General features: G+C 37.9%; 1 protein-coding gene across 1 annotated transcript in view; it reads right to left on the bottom strand.

Moving 5' to 3' along the window:
- Window positions 1-8,828, bottom strand: part of tap1 (transporter 1, ATP-binding cassette, sub-family B (MDR/TAP)) — a 29,753-nt gene extending 20,925 nt beyond the window's left edge. Inside the window, exons 1-4 of the mRNA XM_079838053.1 lie at window positions 8,412-8,828; window positions 5,268-5,602; window positions 2,808-3,003; window positions 823-937 (exon numbers count right to left, since the gene is read on the bottom strand). Of these exons, the coding sequence (XP_079694179.1) occupies window positions 823-937; window positions 2,808-3,003; window positions 5,268-5,594 (638 nt within the window). The 5' untranslated portion in view covers window positions 5,595-5,602; window positions 8,412-8,828. The remainder of the gene's footprint in view (window positions 1-822; window positions 938-2,807; window positions 3,004-5,267; window positions 5,603-8,411) is intronic.
- Window positions 8,829-18,734: the final 9,906 nt, after the last annotated feature.

An 18,734-nucleotide genomic window follows, 5' to 3' on the forward strand; every position in this document is an offset into this window, starting at 1 on the left:
ACTTAAAAATCTAAATTATGATTAAAAGTCCTAATTATGAGATAAAAAGCTGAAATTAGATTTTAAAAAAGTCTAAATTATGACCAAAACACACACTAACACATTTAAGCGATTAAATCATGCTTGTTATTTTTTTTGAATGCGCTTTTAATTTTTGTATTCACACTAATAATATTTACATGATTGTTTTCCTTTTGTGCAATATGTTTTTTTAATGTGTTTTTACATTTTGAAATCAGTTTTTACAACAGAAATCAATCAATCAAAAACGTACTTTAGCTTTTGATCTAAAACAACATGAATTTCCTCTCCTCAGTGTAAAGCTGAAGCATCAGCTGGAGAAATGAAGAGGACTGGACTTGACTTGATAAATGTCGTCACTTTTGATCAGTTTAATGTGTCCTTGCTGAGTAAAAGTCTCTTACACTGCTAAAAATGCTTTTCTTACTTAGTATTTTTGTCTTGTTTTCAGTCCAAAAATAAAAAAATCTTTAAAATTCTTATCTTTTACTAGATAAGTAAAATGACGTAATTGTTTGTGTTTCTGAAAATAAAATCAATAATTAAGTGAGTCTTTGCTTAAAAAAAAGCAGAATTATCTGACAATGGGGTAAGACAAATAATCTTGTTTCTGTTTTAAAATCTAGTTTGGGACAGAATCAAGATTATTTTTCTTTCCCCATTGGAAAAAATATCTTATGTTATTTTACTTCCCTAGTAAAAGCATATTGATTTAAGAATTTTGAGATATTTAGACTGGAAACAAGACAAAAAATGAAATAAAAAGAGCATTTTTATCAGTGTAAACCCAAACGGTCTCACCTCATGATGGTCATCAGGGTCATGACAGTGATAGCCTGATTAAAGGCCTCAGGTTCATCTTCATTCATGATCCAGTCTGTCATTTTACCGGTGTAATGAGGAATCGCCATTTCACCTGTGGGACATGCGCATGTAAATATTCATATATCGTCTAATTCTGCAATGACAACATCTAGAAGAATCAGTAAGTTAAGGTCTGTATTTACTGTGTTCACAAACTTGGCATGGTTTGGAGTGCTGAACTATTATCAAAGCAAACTTGACCAAAGTGAAACTAAAAGAGACATTAGATCACATGTAACTTTCCTTCATTTGACAGACTATGTAAGTATTAAATTACACGCTAGACTAAATTTCAACGTCAATATTTACAGATCATAAAGCCACATAAAGAGGAACATCTGAAATGGAGCCAGACACATTAAAGGGTTGGGTTACACTGTTAAAGACTTGATTCTTATGCTAAACATGGACAAAGTTTCACGTTTTTTTTCATAGTTGCATGATTTCTTAAATAATTCCAAAAGAGGGCGGTAATCTGCCTTCAAAACAATTATTTTGAAGGCCTAGTCTCTATTTTAACCTGAAATACTGCAATATAAAAAAAATAAAAATAAATGTTTTGTACAATTTTCAATGGCAAAAATAGATCATAATTATTGCATAAATATAAAAAAATACCATAAAATCAAAAAGAAAATATATTGTATTAAATGAGTAATAAAGGCCAAATTGCAGACTATTTTTGTCATAAACTTGCATTTTGTGCATTTGTAATATGTTTATAGACTAAGTACCATAAAGCCATTCTAGATATAGAAATAATATTTTTCTTTTTGCCATGTGTGCACTGCAAAAAATGCTCTTACTTAGTATTTTTATCTTGTTTCTCGTCTAAATATATCTAAAAAAAAATCTTAAATCAAGATGATTTTACTAGATAAGTTAAATGACATAAGATATCTTTTCTTGTTTTCTGGAAGAAATAGAATAGAGTTTAACTCAGTAATAATATTTAAATTTCACCCATTAAAACTTTTTGGTTAATGAAAGTTTTACAGGTATTGTTAAATATCTATACATTTACATCTGTGTCCTATCTTAAGCTACTCTACTGTCAGCTCAAGCTTTTGTCAAATCTGTCATATTTCCAAGAAACAAAACATGTTTATATATATATATAAATATAATAAAACTAAAGACTTTTCGGAGATATGAAGGATGCAGTACTACTCTATAGGGACTCAAGATTGACATGAGATTGACTGAAACTGAGTGTTTCACCCCCTTTTAATAACACAATATTTACTCACATTTAAGAAAAGAGGGCATTATGTATTGTCTAGGGCTAGGTAATGGGTTTAAACAATACATTAATTAATTTATTTGAATAAAAAATTATTAAAAATAATAATAATAGTAAATATTCCTTATTTACATCATTACATTAGTTATTATTTTTATTCTTAATAAATTTTTCTAATCAATAACAGCAGTAATATAACAGCAACTCAATATTTCACAAATAATATTTCAATTTTACATTATATTAATTTCATAAAGATGATCATATTTGGGGATCCGTGGCATCTAAAAGATCACATTTTATTCAGATATTATTGCGTAGTAGTCAGTAGCTAGTTTGTGATATTAACGCAATGACAAATTGTGCGACATAATTTTTGAACGAAAAAATGAAATAAAAACAAGAGAGAGCCAATGAAATATTAAAAACTGAATATCCTTTAGCTAGAAGCCTATATGTGGAGCATCGGCTGCTTGAAATTGTAGCAATGTCTTTTCTGCATTGTCCCTGTCAAATAAACTAATAAATAAATATGTTGTAGTCAATGCATTTGCATAGTAATTTAATTCATAAATAACAAATAATTTTGTTAGTGTTTTGCTCTTCCCTCATATTCCTAATATTTTCCTCATATTTTGATGAGGGTCATTAAATCATATACACATAAGCACATTTTTACCTAGTGAGGATATAACCACAAAGAAGAAGACGGCTGCAAAGCGTCCACTGAAAGGCTTCATGTATCCCAGCAGCCTTTGCAGCGAAGCCTTGCCCTTCTGCTTTATTTCCTGCTTTTTGGCTGTGGGAAGGAGAGAAGAGACATGGCGCTTCCACAGCAACAGAGACAAAGCCAACACCACATACCCCTGTAGAAGCTGAAATAATAATGGGATGTTACACACACACACACCTGACACATAATACAGGGCTCGACATTAAGCCGGTTAATAAATCTGTCATTCACTTGTCCGAGTAAAACATTTGCTCGTCCGGATTTTTTTGTAAATATAATCTATTCTGAAGCAATATTCTCACCAGTGTTCAATCAGCTTTGACATATTTAAATATGCATATTTTTCATATTTGTACCTTTTTATAAAGGGCATTTTTCCATAATCTTATTAAATATAGGATATCCTTCAGCTTTCCTTTTATATTCTTAAATTTGATCTATAAATTAAATTAGAATAAGACACTTTAGGCTGTTACCAATCAAATTCAATCATTTACACTGAAAAAATTATAACTGCATTAAATAATGTTATGAGATTATTTTAAATATTTTTGAATATACAAATAAGAAGTGTTGGAAAGATGAGACTAAACCACCAGTAGGTGGCGGCATGTGACCGTCTGTATGAGCGAGTCATTGAGTCGATTCAGTGAAACGGATGATTCATTCAAGAATTTGGCGGTAGTTTATGAATAGGTCATTGAATCTTTGATTCAACCGATTCATTAAAACGCTGAATCATTCACTAACACACACTGTTGCTGTGAGATGCATTACGGTTCTGCTGTGATATTTGTTTGGAACTATTTTCGCAGCTGAAATAGAACAAAAACAGTCCATATTGCATCTAAAATGTAAGTTAATGTTAAATAATTGTTTATGGAACTGGCGTATGAAATCAGTGTCATTTTCAGTATGCATGGATTCAGTGATGGTATTCAGGAAAACAACACTCTTGTTAGTGTAATGTTGCTTAACTGTATCTGTATCATATGTTATAAATATAAAAACTGCACAATTTTAACTGTGTATGTTAACTGAGTTTGTGTGTGAGTGGCGCTCATTTGTTTTCGATTTTCTCCTCGAGAGGCTGCGCGTTATTAACGTCAGTTCGTTTTATATTATGATCCACTATCGATCTCCACTTACACTGAATGCAGAATCATTATTGCACTTTGGTGATTCCCTAGTTATTTTTTGTTTTGTCGTTTTAACCAGGATACTTGTCTGTCGGGCAAGTAAAATTATTTTTCACTTGCCCCTTCAAAAAATCCACTTGTCCCGGACAAGCGGACAAGCGTTAAAGGGTTAGTTCACCCAAAAATGAAAATTCTGTCATTAATTCCTCACCCTCATGTCGTTGGACACCCGTCAGACCTCCGTTCATCTTCAGACACAAATGAAGATATTTTAGTGTAAAGCTGATGCTGAGAAAGGCTTCAGATAGGCCTCTATTGGCATTCAGTACATTTACACTCACAAGACCCATAAAAGGCACTTAAAACGTCGTTACAAAGTCCATCTCACCACAGTGACTCTACAATCATTTTACGATGCGACGACAATAGTTTTTGTGCGCAAAAAAAAATCAAAATAACACCTTTATCCAGCTTGTTCTTGTCTTCCGTGTGTGTCTCCACGACGCATGCGTGAGAATATGACGCAGATCCGGCGTTCGGACACATGACCCAGAAGAGATTTGTTTACGAGCAGAGGAAGACGCGCGTGTCTAAGCTGTTGAATTCTACATTGATCGTGCTTTAGGTCTCGGCGTAGTTCTCAAAATGGGGCTTAAGTGTGCATTTCATGGATTCCCGAACGTCATATTCTCGAACATGCGTCGTGGAGGCACACACGGAAGACAAGAACAAGTTGGATAAAGGCGTTATTTTGATTTTTTTTTGCGCACAAAAACTATTGTCGTCGCATCGTAAAATTATTGTAGAGTCACTGTGGTGAGATGGACTTTGTAACAACGTTTTTAGTGCCTTTTATGGGTCTTGTGAGTGTAAATGTACTGAATGCCAATGGAGGCCTATCTGAAGCCTTTCTCAGCATCAGCTTTACACTAAAATATCTTCATTTGTGTCTGAAGATGAACGGAGGTCTTACAGGTGTCCAACGACATGAGGGTGAGTAATTAATGACAGAATTTTCATTTTTGGATGAACTAACCCTTTAATGTCGAGCCCAGCACATAATATACTCTTTTTGCCATTGAAAGGGTTACACACTAAAACATCAAGAGTACAAAACAGACACGCTATTATACACACACAAATGAACAGGTGTGGCTGACTCAAAAAAGAGATGGAAAATATATTACATTGATTGCGAACAGCACAAGTGTGACTCCCAAATGAACAATACCAGAGGGATAAATAAATGTATGTTGGCACATCTTACCCCTTGCCAGGTGTGCCAACCCCACACCAGCTCCACGGTGGACCAGCCACAAGCCCAGAGGAAGGAGATATACACCGGATAGAGAAGCCCGTGAACTACAGCCGTCTGCACGCCCTCCAGTCCTCTCATCCACGCCGGGCTGCCCGAGTAGGCGAAGGAGAGGAAGAGGAGGAGACCGGATCGGACCAGTCCTCCGGCCCACAGCATGATGAAGGCCTTATTGATGAAGGACGGGGACAGCTGGACGGCACCAAAGAACATCACTGCAAACACGTCCAGGCACAGCGCCAACAGGGCGAACAGAGGAACGGCCATCTTATCCTTCATCACCAGCACTGCCAAACAAGTCACAGATCAAACACACTTTTACATTTACATTTAGTCATTTAGCAGACGCTTTTATCCAAAGCGACTTACAAATGAGAGCAAAAGAAGCAACTAGAACAGTCAAGGGCAACAGTATGCAAGTGCTGTAGCAAGACTCAGTTAATCTAGCTCAGAACACACAGGACAGTTTTTTTTTCTTTTTTTTTTAAATAAATTAGACAGACAGAAAATGAATAGAATGATAAGTGCTATTGCTTTTGCAATGACAAACAACCAGAGTTCTGTGCGCATTAAATGTGTTTAGGGTATCATCACATATCGTTATCATATTACCACCCTGCTGAAAAAAACAGCTTGGCCAGACTGGAAGACCAGTTTAAACCAGATTAAACCGGATAAAACCAGCTGAACACCAGCTTGGCCAGACTGGAAGACCAGCTAAAACCAGCTAAGATTATCTTAAACCAGCTTGGCCAGACTGGAAGACCAACTTAAACCAGCTAAGATTATCTTAAACCAGCTTGGCCAGACTGGAAGACCATTTTAAACCAGCTAAGACTATCTTAAACCAGCTTGGCCAGACTGGAAGTCCATTTTAAACCAGCTAAGATTATCTAAAACCAGCTTGGCCGGACTGGAAGACCATCTTAAACTAGCTAAAACCAGCTGAACGCCAGCTTGGCCAGACTGGAAAACCAACTTAAACCAGCTTGGTCAGACTGGAAGACCATCTAAAACTAGCTAACATTAGCTTAAACCAGCTTGGCCAGACTGGAAAACCAATTTAAACCAGCTAAGATTATCTTAAACCAGCTTGGCCAGACTGGAAGACCAGCTAAAACCAGCTAAGATTATCTTAAACCAGCTTGGCCAGACTGGAAAACCAATTTAAACCAGCTAAGATTATCTTAAACCAGCTTGGCCAGACTGAAAGACCATTTTAGACCAGCTAAGATTATTTTAAACCAGCTTGGTCAGACTGGAAGACCATCTAAAACTAGCTAACATTAGCTTAAACCAGCTTGGCCAGACTGGAAAACCAATTTAAACCAGCTAAGATTATCTTAAACCAGCTTGGCCAGACTGGAAGACCAGCTAAAACCAGCTAAGATTATCTTAAACCAGCTTGGCCAGACTGGAAAACCAATTTAAACCAGCTAAGATTATCTTAAACCAGCTTGGCCAGACTGAAAGACCATTTTAGACCAGCTAAGATTATTTTAAACCAGCTTGGTCAGACTGGAAGACCATCTAAAACTAGCTAACATTAGCTTAAACCAGCTTGGCCAGACTGGAAGTCCAATTTAAACCAGCTAAGATTATCTAAAACCAGCTTGGCCGGACTGGAAGACCATCTTAAACTAGCTAAAACCAGCTGAACACCAGCTTGGCCAGACTGGAAAACCAACTTAAACCAGCTTGGTCAGACTGGAAGACCATCTAAAACTAGCTAACATTAGCTTAAACCAGCTTGGCCAGACTGGAAAACCAATTTAAACCAGCTAAGATTATCTTAAACCAGCTTGGCCAGACTGGAAGACCAGCTAAAACCAGCTAAGATTATCTTAAACCAGCTTGGCCAGACTGGAAGACCAGCTAAAACCAGCTAAGATTATCTTAAACCAGCTTGGCCAGACTGGAAGACCAATTTAAACCAGCTAAGATTATCTTAAACCAGCTTGGCCAGACTGGAAGACCATTTTAGACCAGCTAAGATTATTTTAAACCAGCTTGGCCAGACTGGAAAACCAATTTAAACCAGCTAAGATTATCTTAAACCAGCTTGGCCAGACTGAAAGACCATTTTAGACCAGCTAAGATTATTTTAAACCAGCTTGGTCAGACTGGAAGACCATCTAAAACTAGCTAACATTAGCTTAAACCAGCTTGGCCAGACTGGAAGTCCAATTTAAACCAGCTAAGATTATCTAAAACCAGCTTGGCCGGACTGGAAGACCATCTTAAACTAGCTAAAACCAGCTGAACACCAGCTTGGCCAGACTGGAAAACCAACTTAAACCAGCTTGGTCAGACTGGAAGACCATCTAAAACTAGCTAACATTAGCTTAAACCAGCTTGGCCAGACTGGAAAACCAATTTAAACCAGCTAAGATTATCTTAAACCAGCTTGGCCAGACTGGAAGACCAGCTAAAACCAGCTAAGATTATCTTAAACCAGCTTGGCCAGACTGGAAGACCAGCTAAAACCAGCTAAGATTATCTTAAACCAGCTTGGCCAGACTGGAAGACCAATTTAAACCAGCTAAGATTATCTTAAACCAGCTTGGCCAGACTGGAAGACCATTTTAGACCAGCTAAGATTATTTTAAACCAGCTTGGCCGGACTGGAAGACCATCTAAAACTAGCTAAGATTATCTTAAACCAGCTTGGCCGGACTGGAAGACCATCTAAAACTAGCTAAGATTATCTTAAACCAGCTTGGCCAGACTGGAAGACCATTTTAAACCAGCTAAGACTATCTTAAACCAGACTGGAAGACCATCTTAAACCAGCTTCGCCAGACCAGTCAGGTCTGGTTTTAGCAGGGTGGTTTCCAGGGCATGTATAAAGTAAAAGAATGGTATATTTTGTTCATTGTGTTTTCAGGTAAATCCCTTTCACTTTCACTCTAAAACTAATTTTAATCTAATCTCAATGGAATTTGCGAACTTAATAGTGTTTTTAATAACTAAGCAATTAGTTTTGAAAGCCATAGTTAGTAGAGAATTACTTTAACATTGTTTATGTTTAAATATTTCGCAGAAGTGCATTTATACCACATGTCATTGAAAATAAAGGAAACATACGTAAGTTACCTCGTCAGTGGACACAACTGTAACTCTTCAAAATGGCAAGAATCGATGGTTTTTAGTGTCGCCGTCACATTTATTTAATATATTATAGTTTTAAATGAGTAACTAAACAGCAGCGATGCGAATGCTGTGCATGAACCTCCATAAAAACTTCCGAATCTGAAAGCGAAACTATGAACTGCAAGGAAAAACCCCCATGAGCTAACATCATGAATATTAATTACGCACCGTTACGTTGGTCACATAGTCCTACCTCATTGGCTACGTCAGACGTTGGTAGGCAGGCTGGCCAATCACTGAGGGCGTGTCTTATAAATATAAATAACGTTGGATGTCTCTAAAAGGGACACACAGGGCTTGTGTTGCGTCGCGCTAAAATGGCGTCTTTGGTGTTTTGAGAGTAAAGCCCACTTCTTCTTCTTCTTCTTCTTCTTCTTCTTCTTCTTCTTCTTCTTCTTCTTCTTCTGTTTAATGGCGGCTGGCAGGCTTAGGGTCCATATTCCTCCAGCTGCTGGCATGGAGTGTGATGATGATTTCAAGGGGAAATATTTCTGTTTCCATTTATTAATTTAAATATTAGCAGATCAACTGTTGGCATAGAGAAGAGCTGAGGTGGAGTGACCATATTAATGACACTTGCTCTAATGTTTTGTTTAATTTGACTTCAGGAGTTTCCTCTTTCTTCTTCTTCTTCTTCTTCTTTGAAAAACATAACCTAATAAAAAGAACAGAAAGGCAAAATGTGCCACGTGTCACTTAAGGTGTGGTTATGAGTGTATCAGATGACCCCTCCCCCTTTTTGATACGGGGCACCAGCTAAGAATACTATCTTAACAATATAAAAACATCCTCAAAGGAGCTGCATACACACATACTGTCAGCCCAAAGTGAGGGCTGGCCCACACCAAGTAGAGTGGGCCCCAGTTGATGCCATTTGTGGGTCCACAGCAAGCCCACACTTTGGGCAAAGTGTGGGTATTCTGTGGGCAATGCACAGATGTGTCAGAATAGACCTGTAGCCATATCAAACAACAAGATTAGTTTGGTTCTACTTTGCATTTGCCACAATACACACACAAATTCACTTGAAAGTAGAACAAATAAATTATAAATCATGTTTCAAATAATTTCATTTATTCACAGTCATGTAAAAAAATAAAATGTACAATATATTAACATTCAAAAGTTTGGGGTCAGTAATATTTTTTAAATGCTTTTGAAAGAAGTCCTTTCTGCTCATCAAGGCTGCATTTATTTGATAAAAAGAAAATACATTAAAGAGTGTAATATTATTGCAACTTAAAATAACTGTTTTCTGTTTTAATACATTTCACAAAGTAACTATTTTTCGAGTAACTATGTAAAAGACTTTACTGTCACTTTGATCAATTTCATACATCCTTGCAAAAAATTCTCTCTCAAAACAATAAAAAAAAAATGTATAAAACAGAAAAATGACCAATTATAACCACATCACAACACATTAAGTGGATTATGAATTCTCTAATAAAATATATCAATATATCATATATCAAGAACAAAGAAATTAGTTAGTCTTCTCGAGGAGGCAAGAACAAGAACAAAGTTCGTTATGGCCAGGACATTCCATACTTCACGAGAAAATCAGGTGCAGAACAGGTGTCGTTTCTCCGCATTAACCACGTCCATTTTAAATTTCTGACCAATCACACAATAGTTCTCGAAGCGAGAACTTTTTTCTTTGCTCTTGCGGAGTATGTATCAAGCTTTATACTCACCCTCATGTCATTCCAAACCTACAACATTTCTTCTGTGGAAGATGATATTTTGAAAAAAAAAAAAATTTGTCCATACAATAAAAACATAATTGGATCCCATTGACTTTTTATTGTATTGACAAAACAGACGAAACATTATTCAAAAAATAATTTTGCATTCCACAGAAAAAAGTAAATAATACAGGTTTGGAACAACATGAAGAACTATCCCTTTAATGTCTTTATTAAGAAATCATTGATGACTTTAACTTGCAGCATGAATATGCAAGTTTTATTAAAATAAATGCAAACACTTAGAATGTGTCTGACAAAAATGTGACAGTCAAAAATGTACTTACACAGCAAAAGATGCAGTGACCTGTGCCCGAGTGGCCTTTGGGTTTATTTAGCTGTGGTTGACACACAATCACAAAGGAGAAAAAGAGAGAAGACAACTGATTAGTCAAATATTGCATAAATCTATACAAATTAAAACTGTATTAATTTTTCAGGGGTTCTCAACTCTGGCCGTCGAAGTGCACCATCTTGCAGAGTTTATGTCAAGACCTGATCAATCTAACCTGAGGCCAGTTGCATAAACTAAGCCATTATGTTAAGACAGTGTCTTAAGATCTAGTATGAGCCACTAGCAGTTAGGCAAGTGGCATTCAGTCTTACTTTTCGTATCAAATTAGGCCAATCTATGTTTTTATGTAACTGATTTAAAAAAATTATGAACAGTCTTAAAGAAAAAAATGTATGTCTAACTTGTAAGACTAGTCTTAACGGTTTATGCAACCGGCCCCTGCTTGTGACTTTCTATTCACTGAACCAAAAAAAGCTGGATTAGCTTGTTCAGGTGTGCTGGACCTGGGTTGGTGCTAAATTCTGCAGGACAGTGGTCCTCGAGGGTTAGGATGTTCTGAGCATGACAATTCAGAGATCCAGACGGAGTACGTTTACATGGACAACAATACTCCGAGATTAACCTGATTAAGACAATACTATGATTAAGAAAGTACCATGTAAACAGCGATTTCCAATTACCTTAATCCGGTTAAAGTCATACTCGAAGTAAATGCAAATCGAATTAAGACAAGTTTGTGGAGTATGCCTATTTTAGTCGCATTATCGGAGAGCATTACAGACATGTACACACCATAATCACACTATTAACGTTGTGTAGGAGTTTTCGTTGCATTTTGAGATAGGACACACACACACCAGGCACACACACACCAGGCACACGCAGAGGGGAGGGGCTTTGGGGCCTCGAGCCCCTGCCCTTTTTAAAAATTAATCAAAAGTGCCCCTCTCAACCATCATCAATAATATTGCGGCCAATAAAACAGAATTTGAATTATAATTAATAACAACGCATACAAAACAGTAACAAAGCGCTCAAATATCGGAAAATTCCCGTTTATCTTTCACGTATATCTGTCAGTCTGGGATGTCGTTGCCATGACGTGTTGCTATGGTGCGTGTCTTGCTTGACTGCTCATTCTGACACTGCCTCCTCTATATTTGTTTCTTTTTGTTGTAATTATTCTGCTCATTGTAAAATACAAAAAGTTTGTATCTGTAATCCCATATTCATAATTGTCTGCTTACAACAGCGGTCGCGAACCTCTAGGCTTGCGAGCCATATGGGTCATTCAGTGAACGCCTGTGACTCGACGGCAGGAAAAAATAATCATGATTTAGAAAACTTTTTCCTCATTAATCAAAGCTATTGTTCCAAATGTAGGCTGTTAAGAGGGGCAGTGTCTCTTCAAAAAAAAAAAACTTAAGAGACATATAATATTATATATAAAATTGCAAAAATAAAACGTTTTATTTATATATATATATATATATATACATACATACATACACACACACATTAAAAAGTATAAAAATCACTGGTTTTTATAAAGGAACACTGTCCAACAGCGACACCCGCAGGCAGGTAAAGTTACAGCGGTTGCCTGAGCCCATTGAATTTTAATAGACCCGTGAAAGTCGCGCTATGATTGGACGTCGGACAGCGTAGCGTGGCATGGGGACGTAATGACGTGCCATTAATCAAGCTATGTTCTATAACAGGGGTGTCCAAACTCGGTCCTGGAGGGCCACTGTCCTGCAGAGTTTAGCTCCAACTTGCCTCAACACACCTGCCTAGAAGTTTCTAGTATCCCTAAAAAGACCTTGATTAGCTGGTTCAGGTGTGTTTAATTGGGGTTGGAGCTAAACTTTGCAGGACAGTGGCCCTCCAGGATCAGGATTGGACACCCCTGTTCTATAACATGTAAAATGGGAACATAAACAGAATATTCTCAAAAGCAACTCATGTAAACACTTTAATCAGAATATAGTCTTATTCAGAATAAGGTCAATAATTACTGCTGTCCATGTAAACGTAGTCAGTGACTGCTAGATCGGTCACTTACAACAGTGGTGTCCAGTCCTGGTCATGGAGGACCAACACCTGCAGAGTTTAGCTCCAGCCTGCCTGTAGTTTCTGCTGGTCCTGAAGACCTTGATCAACTGGTTTCAGGTCTGCTTAACTGGGACTGGAGCTCAATTCTGCAGTCAGGACTAGATGGCAATAAATACTGGAAAGAGAGAGGACAAACAACATTTAATGGTATAAATCCAGTTTAAAACTTGTATTCATAAATATGTACAACAACATCTGAGAATGTACGACGACACCACTGTACTGATAAATACAGTATGTTATTAAGCAATATGTATATGAAAATACAGTTATATGGTGCAAAGAAAATTTGTCGTCTATGACAAATCTACAATGCAAAAACTGGGAACGTGTCAACTAGAAGAATACTTACAGAGCAGAACCAATGATCTGATTACACACAAGGAAAAGAGAGAAAACAAACAAGAATTAATATAGCAGTCAAATATTGCTCTGTACGAGTGAACGTGCTGATGAACTGTATGTATTCAAGAGAAATGATTACATTAATATTTAGCCCGAATATTATTTCATGGCCTAAATGTTTTATTTGCGCTAAAGTTGTATCTTTTCATAATTAATTAAATATTACAGACACGTGATATCATTTGACAGTTATCAATCATGTTTTCGGATAATATATAACGTTAACGTTAGGCCAATGAGTCCTCTCTCCACTCTTTCACTCTCTCCCCGTGCACGCGCCAGCTTGTGACACAACGCGTACAAAGTAATAATTGTACAATCTGTTATTTTTAGGTCACGTTAACATGATAGCAATATGACCGGAACTTTATAAAACTACAAATCACATGTAACGTTAGGCTATGTAAATATATGGTTTGGTCTGAACTGTCAGCGCGCAGTGTTTGTCTATCAATTATGGCATAATCATATGTAACGAGGTTAGTGTGTAACTTGTGTATTGTATTTACGCTACATGAATCCTCGTTTACGTCGCTTTTTAACTCTTTAAAACACAACCATGACTGACTCAGCCTGGCCATATGACTAGCTCGTTCGTAGTTCGCTAACATAGCAACTGGAAAACAACTATACATCAAATTAACACCAAAATGGACGTAAAACAATTCAAAGTAATGAATTCAAGCAGTTTTAAAGTATAGATTACCTCAGAGATTAACATAAAATGGCCTAGTTGACCGTTATAAACGTTAGTCGTTTAAACGGCAGGAGAGTATAACATTAATCAGATAACCACCAAAAAAACGAGCGTTTAAAGGGGTGGTAAACCACGATTTCACTATTCTAACTTTAGCTAACGTGTAATGTTGCTGCTTGAGCATAAACAACATCTGCAAAGTCACAACGTTCAAAGTTTAAAGCAAAGGGAGATATTTGCTTTTAAAGAAATCAGTTTCTAAGGACTACAGCAAACGGCCAGTAGGCGACTACACACATTCTTCCAGGTTTTGCTGACATCAGCAGGCCCAATATTTACATAAACCCCTCCTCCGAGAATATTAACTAAGGGGGGGTGAGGCCATTTTGTATCGCGGCGCTGTTGTGGTATAAGTTAGTTAGGCTAGAGTGTTGTTGCCGCGATGCCAAGGAAACGCTGTTATATTCATCCGGATTGCAGGTCTGGGGTACTTGCTCTGTTCAGCCTTCCTTGTGGGACGGGGGTGCGTTGCAGAGCGTTTAACATACAGCATGTTATATGCACGTGTGTTTGAGTCAGCGGGGAATCAGGCGCGCGCAGGGCTCTCTGGAGCACAACAGAGGAAAACATCTAAACATCCACCGTCTTCGCGATTTCAATGCCAGATTTGCACAACGTCAGCTGCGTGAAAAAAACACTGCCGGTGCGTGGATGCACGACGCGCGCGCTGCACATTTCACGGAGGACAACACAAACTTCGCGAGTTCAATACAGGATATGCACAACGGCTTGTCCTGAAAGCTGGATTTACAAACAGAAGCTGTTCACGGGCCACAACCTGTAAGTCTGATTTTAATTTTCATCGATGTGTTTTCCTGTAATAGGTTGTAGCAAGGAAGTAAACAGATGACAACGCTGTTCTGCAAACCAGTCTGTTAAATGCTCATTCATACTTAACGTTATCCGACGTACTCCTAACGTTACAAACACTAACGTTTAAATCTCAACAGCGAACCTGGCATTAGTGTAAATGATTCTTTGATTAGAGCTTTTATGTATTGTTTATCTTCAGGCATGCTAAACATGGTTCTGTGTGTGATTTGGCTAACTTACTAGTTAAAGCCAGTGCTTAGTGTTCGTTTTGGGTTAGTTCTTGGGACAGATATTTGGCTATAATCGTTCTAAAAATACAAAAGTTAAAGTGCCATTCAGTAGCGATCACTATAGATCCGCAGTCTTTACTCTTGAGGACTGAACAGGTTCTGCTCGATCATCTTCACTCAAATGTTCTGGGTCTGATTCGGGCTCAGATTGGTATGGTTTTATTGACGCCGTTGTTTCTAACACTGACCAAAGAAAGCACAGTCTACCGGTGAAGGGAAGGGGCGTGACGTTTCCGACATACGTGCACTAGGCGTTTAGCGAATCACAACACACTGGGCCAGCTAACCAATCAGAGCCCACTGCGTATTTTTGAGGGACTGGCTTCATACAACCCGGAAAGCATCAGACTGTTTTACAAGGAGGGACAGAGCAGTGTAGAATAAAGGTCAAATATATGAAAAATAAGGCAATTTTTTTTTAAACGAAGCATGAACACATGTTACAGTGCACCCCACAAACACAGTCAAGCCTTCAAAAGAATGTGGTTTACCACCCCTTTAAGAAGATAAAAGTGGATACAGACAATACGAAGTGAAGCTTCAGCAGGAAGAATGGGTACATTTTGGGATCCTGACACTCAGTGTGCCTCAATATGTCTATGTGTGCAGTAAACATTTTGTCACTGTTAAGTCAAATATCCAAATGTCCGTTTTATATATTATATTTACTGTCGCTGATGACGTTCCCTCTAGTCGTCGTAGTTCTCAGTGTAATATGACCCGCGCGCTCTGTCTCAATGGCCTGAATCCACTTTTTTGTCCTCAAACGCTCGTTTTTTTGGGTCAACCGCTTATAAAAACGTCTGGGTTTTTGCTTCTGGGTTTTGTTTAGCTTGTTTGCAGTACACTTTGTCACATATTATCTTTTATACATTGTTCAGTTTTTTGTTATAAGTCCGAAATGACAAAGAGGCAGCCTCACGCAATGCAAAGTCAATGGAGACGGTTTGATTGATTCCCCCCCGGTGGGCGTGGTCTTCAGATTATGACGCGTGTCGCTCTGTCTCTAATACCGGTAATGTAATGTTTTTTGTTTGCCATTTCAGAAATGTAATATTATAAAAAATATCAAATTCATCAGTGATGTATTTATTATAATATTTTTTTATATAATGTATATAAAAATATAAATTTAAAAATATAAAAAATAATGTTATAAATAACCACTGATGAATGCCAACGATAATAATGAACAAATCAGTGAATGATCAACCATTTGCATTGTTTTATTGTGACAAACATGTTTATTTAATTTAATTTATTTAATTTAATAAATACGGTTAAAAAAAAAAATCATGGACTTAAGTTATTAATATACAAGTGCTGTGATTTACTGAAATCTAATGGTCTAATGGAGTTTAAACTACTGTAATATGGTCCCTCTGACTTTATCAGTCTGTCTGGGAACACCTGCAATGGAGGGCTCTCTCATGGTGGCCCCACAGTGGAAAATTACTGGTTGCCCATGCACAGTAAACCCTCATTGGGGCTCAAAAGTGCAAAACTGCAATGGGCCCCGCATGGGCTAACCCACTGGGAGCCCGTGGGGGTTTTCTGTGGGCACGCCCAAATGGGCTTGCCCACAGAAATCCCACATGGGCCCCCAAAGGGTTTGCCCTTGCCCACACTGTCTCACAGAAAACCCACACTTACCCACAGTGAGCCCATGCGTGTTTGCTGGGATATTACCTAAACGCTCGGGTTTAGAATTCTCTCATTTTTATGTAATTAAATTAATAAAAGTGCTTAGTCAACGAATGGCTTAAATGAACAGCTACTATTATATAAAATACTTTAGTCTGGAACAGCTGTTCTGTTTAGGATATATCTGGATCAATGTGCACTGACCGCCACAGTGTTCTTGTCAGAGAACTCAGAGTCATTGGTTGATGATAGCCTTTTAATGATTGCTTTGGTATCAAAACAGATGGACATGTGCAAGGTTTATCTAGAACAGTTAAAGAGAAATAATAATTAACATATAAATCACTTAAATGTTACATGACAGATATAAATAAACTCAACATAAATGGTCTTCTTCCTCATTCAAGTTATAGCGATCGCTATATTAAACTTCAAAGGATTAACGTCTATGATTCAGCGCATAACTCACGTGAGATAAATAGATTGCATGAATATAAATGAATAAAACTTAAACAGTACACATAAACAGTATCTGCAACGAATACACTTGTAATACGACATTAAAGGTCCCATGGCATGAAATTTTCATTTTATGAGGTTTTTCAACATTAATATGAGTTCCCCTAGCCTGAATATTGTCCCCAAGTGGATAGAAATGTTGATCGGTGTAAAACCGAGTTGTGGCTGTCCTTCTCTGCCTTTGAGAAAATGACAGGCCAGACTAGCCAATCCTGAAGTCTCCTGGTTTGACGTCCAAGCAGGAACGGTTTCCTCCCTTTCCTCCACCCAGAGAATCTGGCACGCCCATGCAAACGCTCGAGAGTCGAGAGATCATTGCATCATTGCTTGTGAACGAGTGAACGCTGGCAGTTTCTCAGTGTTTGGATGTACAAATGAAAACAGAAGTCTTTTTTCAGTTCCTTCTGATCTGTGATTTCTGATGTGTAGCTAATTATTTATTATTCGTGCACACAATGCGGCTTCTCTCTCTCCAGACAGAACGGTGTTTTCGTGTTTTATATCTTGTGAGTCAGTGTTTTTGTACGTCCTCGTCGCGTCTATCGGTTCTAGAATGTGCATTCAGTCATGAGTTTCTGCTCAACACCAGCAGAGATAAACCTCACACACGCCGAAGCTCGGCCTTCAACATCCCCGACCCACAGTACTGCATCTGGCCCACAGCGGAGGCACCAAACGCGGCGTGAGATTAAGCAGAAGGAGGGTAAGGGTGAGCATATCCGGGCTAGCCAGCCTAGCCCCACAATAAACTGGATTACATCCGATTACTGCTGTTGTGTCTTTGTTTGCGCTGTGTACTCAACGCGCGTCACTGACGCTTTTATTTTATTTTAAAAATAATGCTATTATCAACACTTACTTTTAACTCGTTCATCTCGACAGCTGTAATGGTACTTTGCATGTGTTACAAAGTTTATAGAATAATGATGAAGAGACGGACTCGGTGTGACTGGGACTCTTGTTTATTCAGAACTCTCAGATACAAACACAATAAACTCGCGCTGACTGACAGCGCTCTCATAACTCAGTAGTTACTATAAATAACTTTGTTAGCAATCGCTGAGCTCAGTCTCTGGTACATTAGTGATGTCCGGTTCGCGAACGATCTTTCTTTTGAACCGGTTCTTTTTAGTGAACCGAATCAGTTCACCAAATCGGACTGAATCGTTCTAAACGGTTCGCGTCTCCAGTCAGCGCTGATCCATAATTTACTAAAGTTACTAACTTTCTGACATGAGTGACAGTCCCTCCGACTAGAAATAGACTAATAACCTGAAGTATATGCTGTAACTAAAACAGTTCAGACATGCTGAGAACTGATGTGAAGTGAACACAGGTCCATCCGTCTCTCTGGCAGACTCGTGCCTGCTCGTGCCTCGTTAAACCACGCCCCCTCCGCTCATATAAAATGCAAAGATGTCAGCCAATCACAACAGTGGGCGTTTTTACTGAAGTCTCACAGCAGACACGCCTCTTGAAGCAGGGCATTCAAGCCACAGGGCAAACAGCAGTATAGAAAAAATGCCTTTTATTTCTAAATTATGACATTTTATGATGTAAAAGTCATACTAACAATATAAGTACAGCTCAGGAAACATTATAAAATAATAGAAAAATGCCATGCCATGGGACCTTTAATATTCAAATAACACTGGACTTACTTGTCCGTTACTCATACGA

This window comes from Gobio gobio, assembly GCF_949357685.1.
Source record: "Gobio gobio genome assembly, chromosome: 15".
Taxonomy (NCBI): Eukaryota; Metazoa; Chordata; class Actinopteri; order Cypriniformes; family Gobionidae; genus Gobio; species Gobio gobio.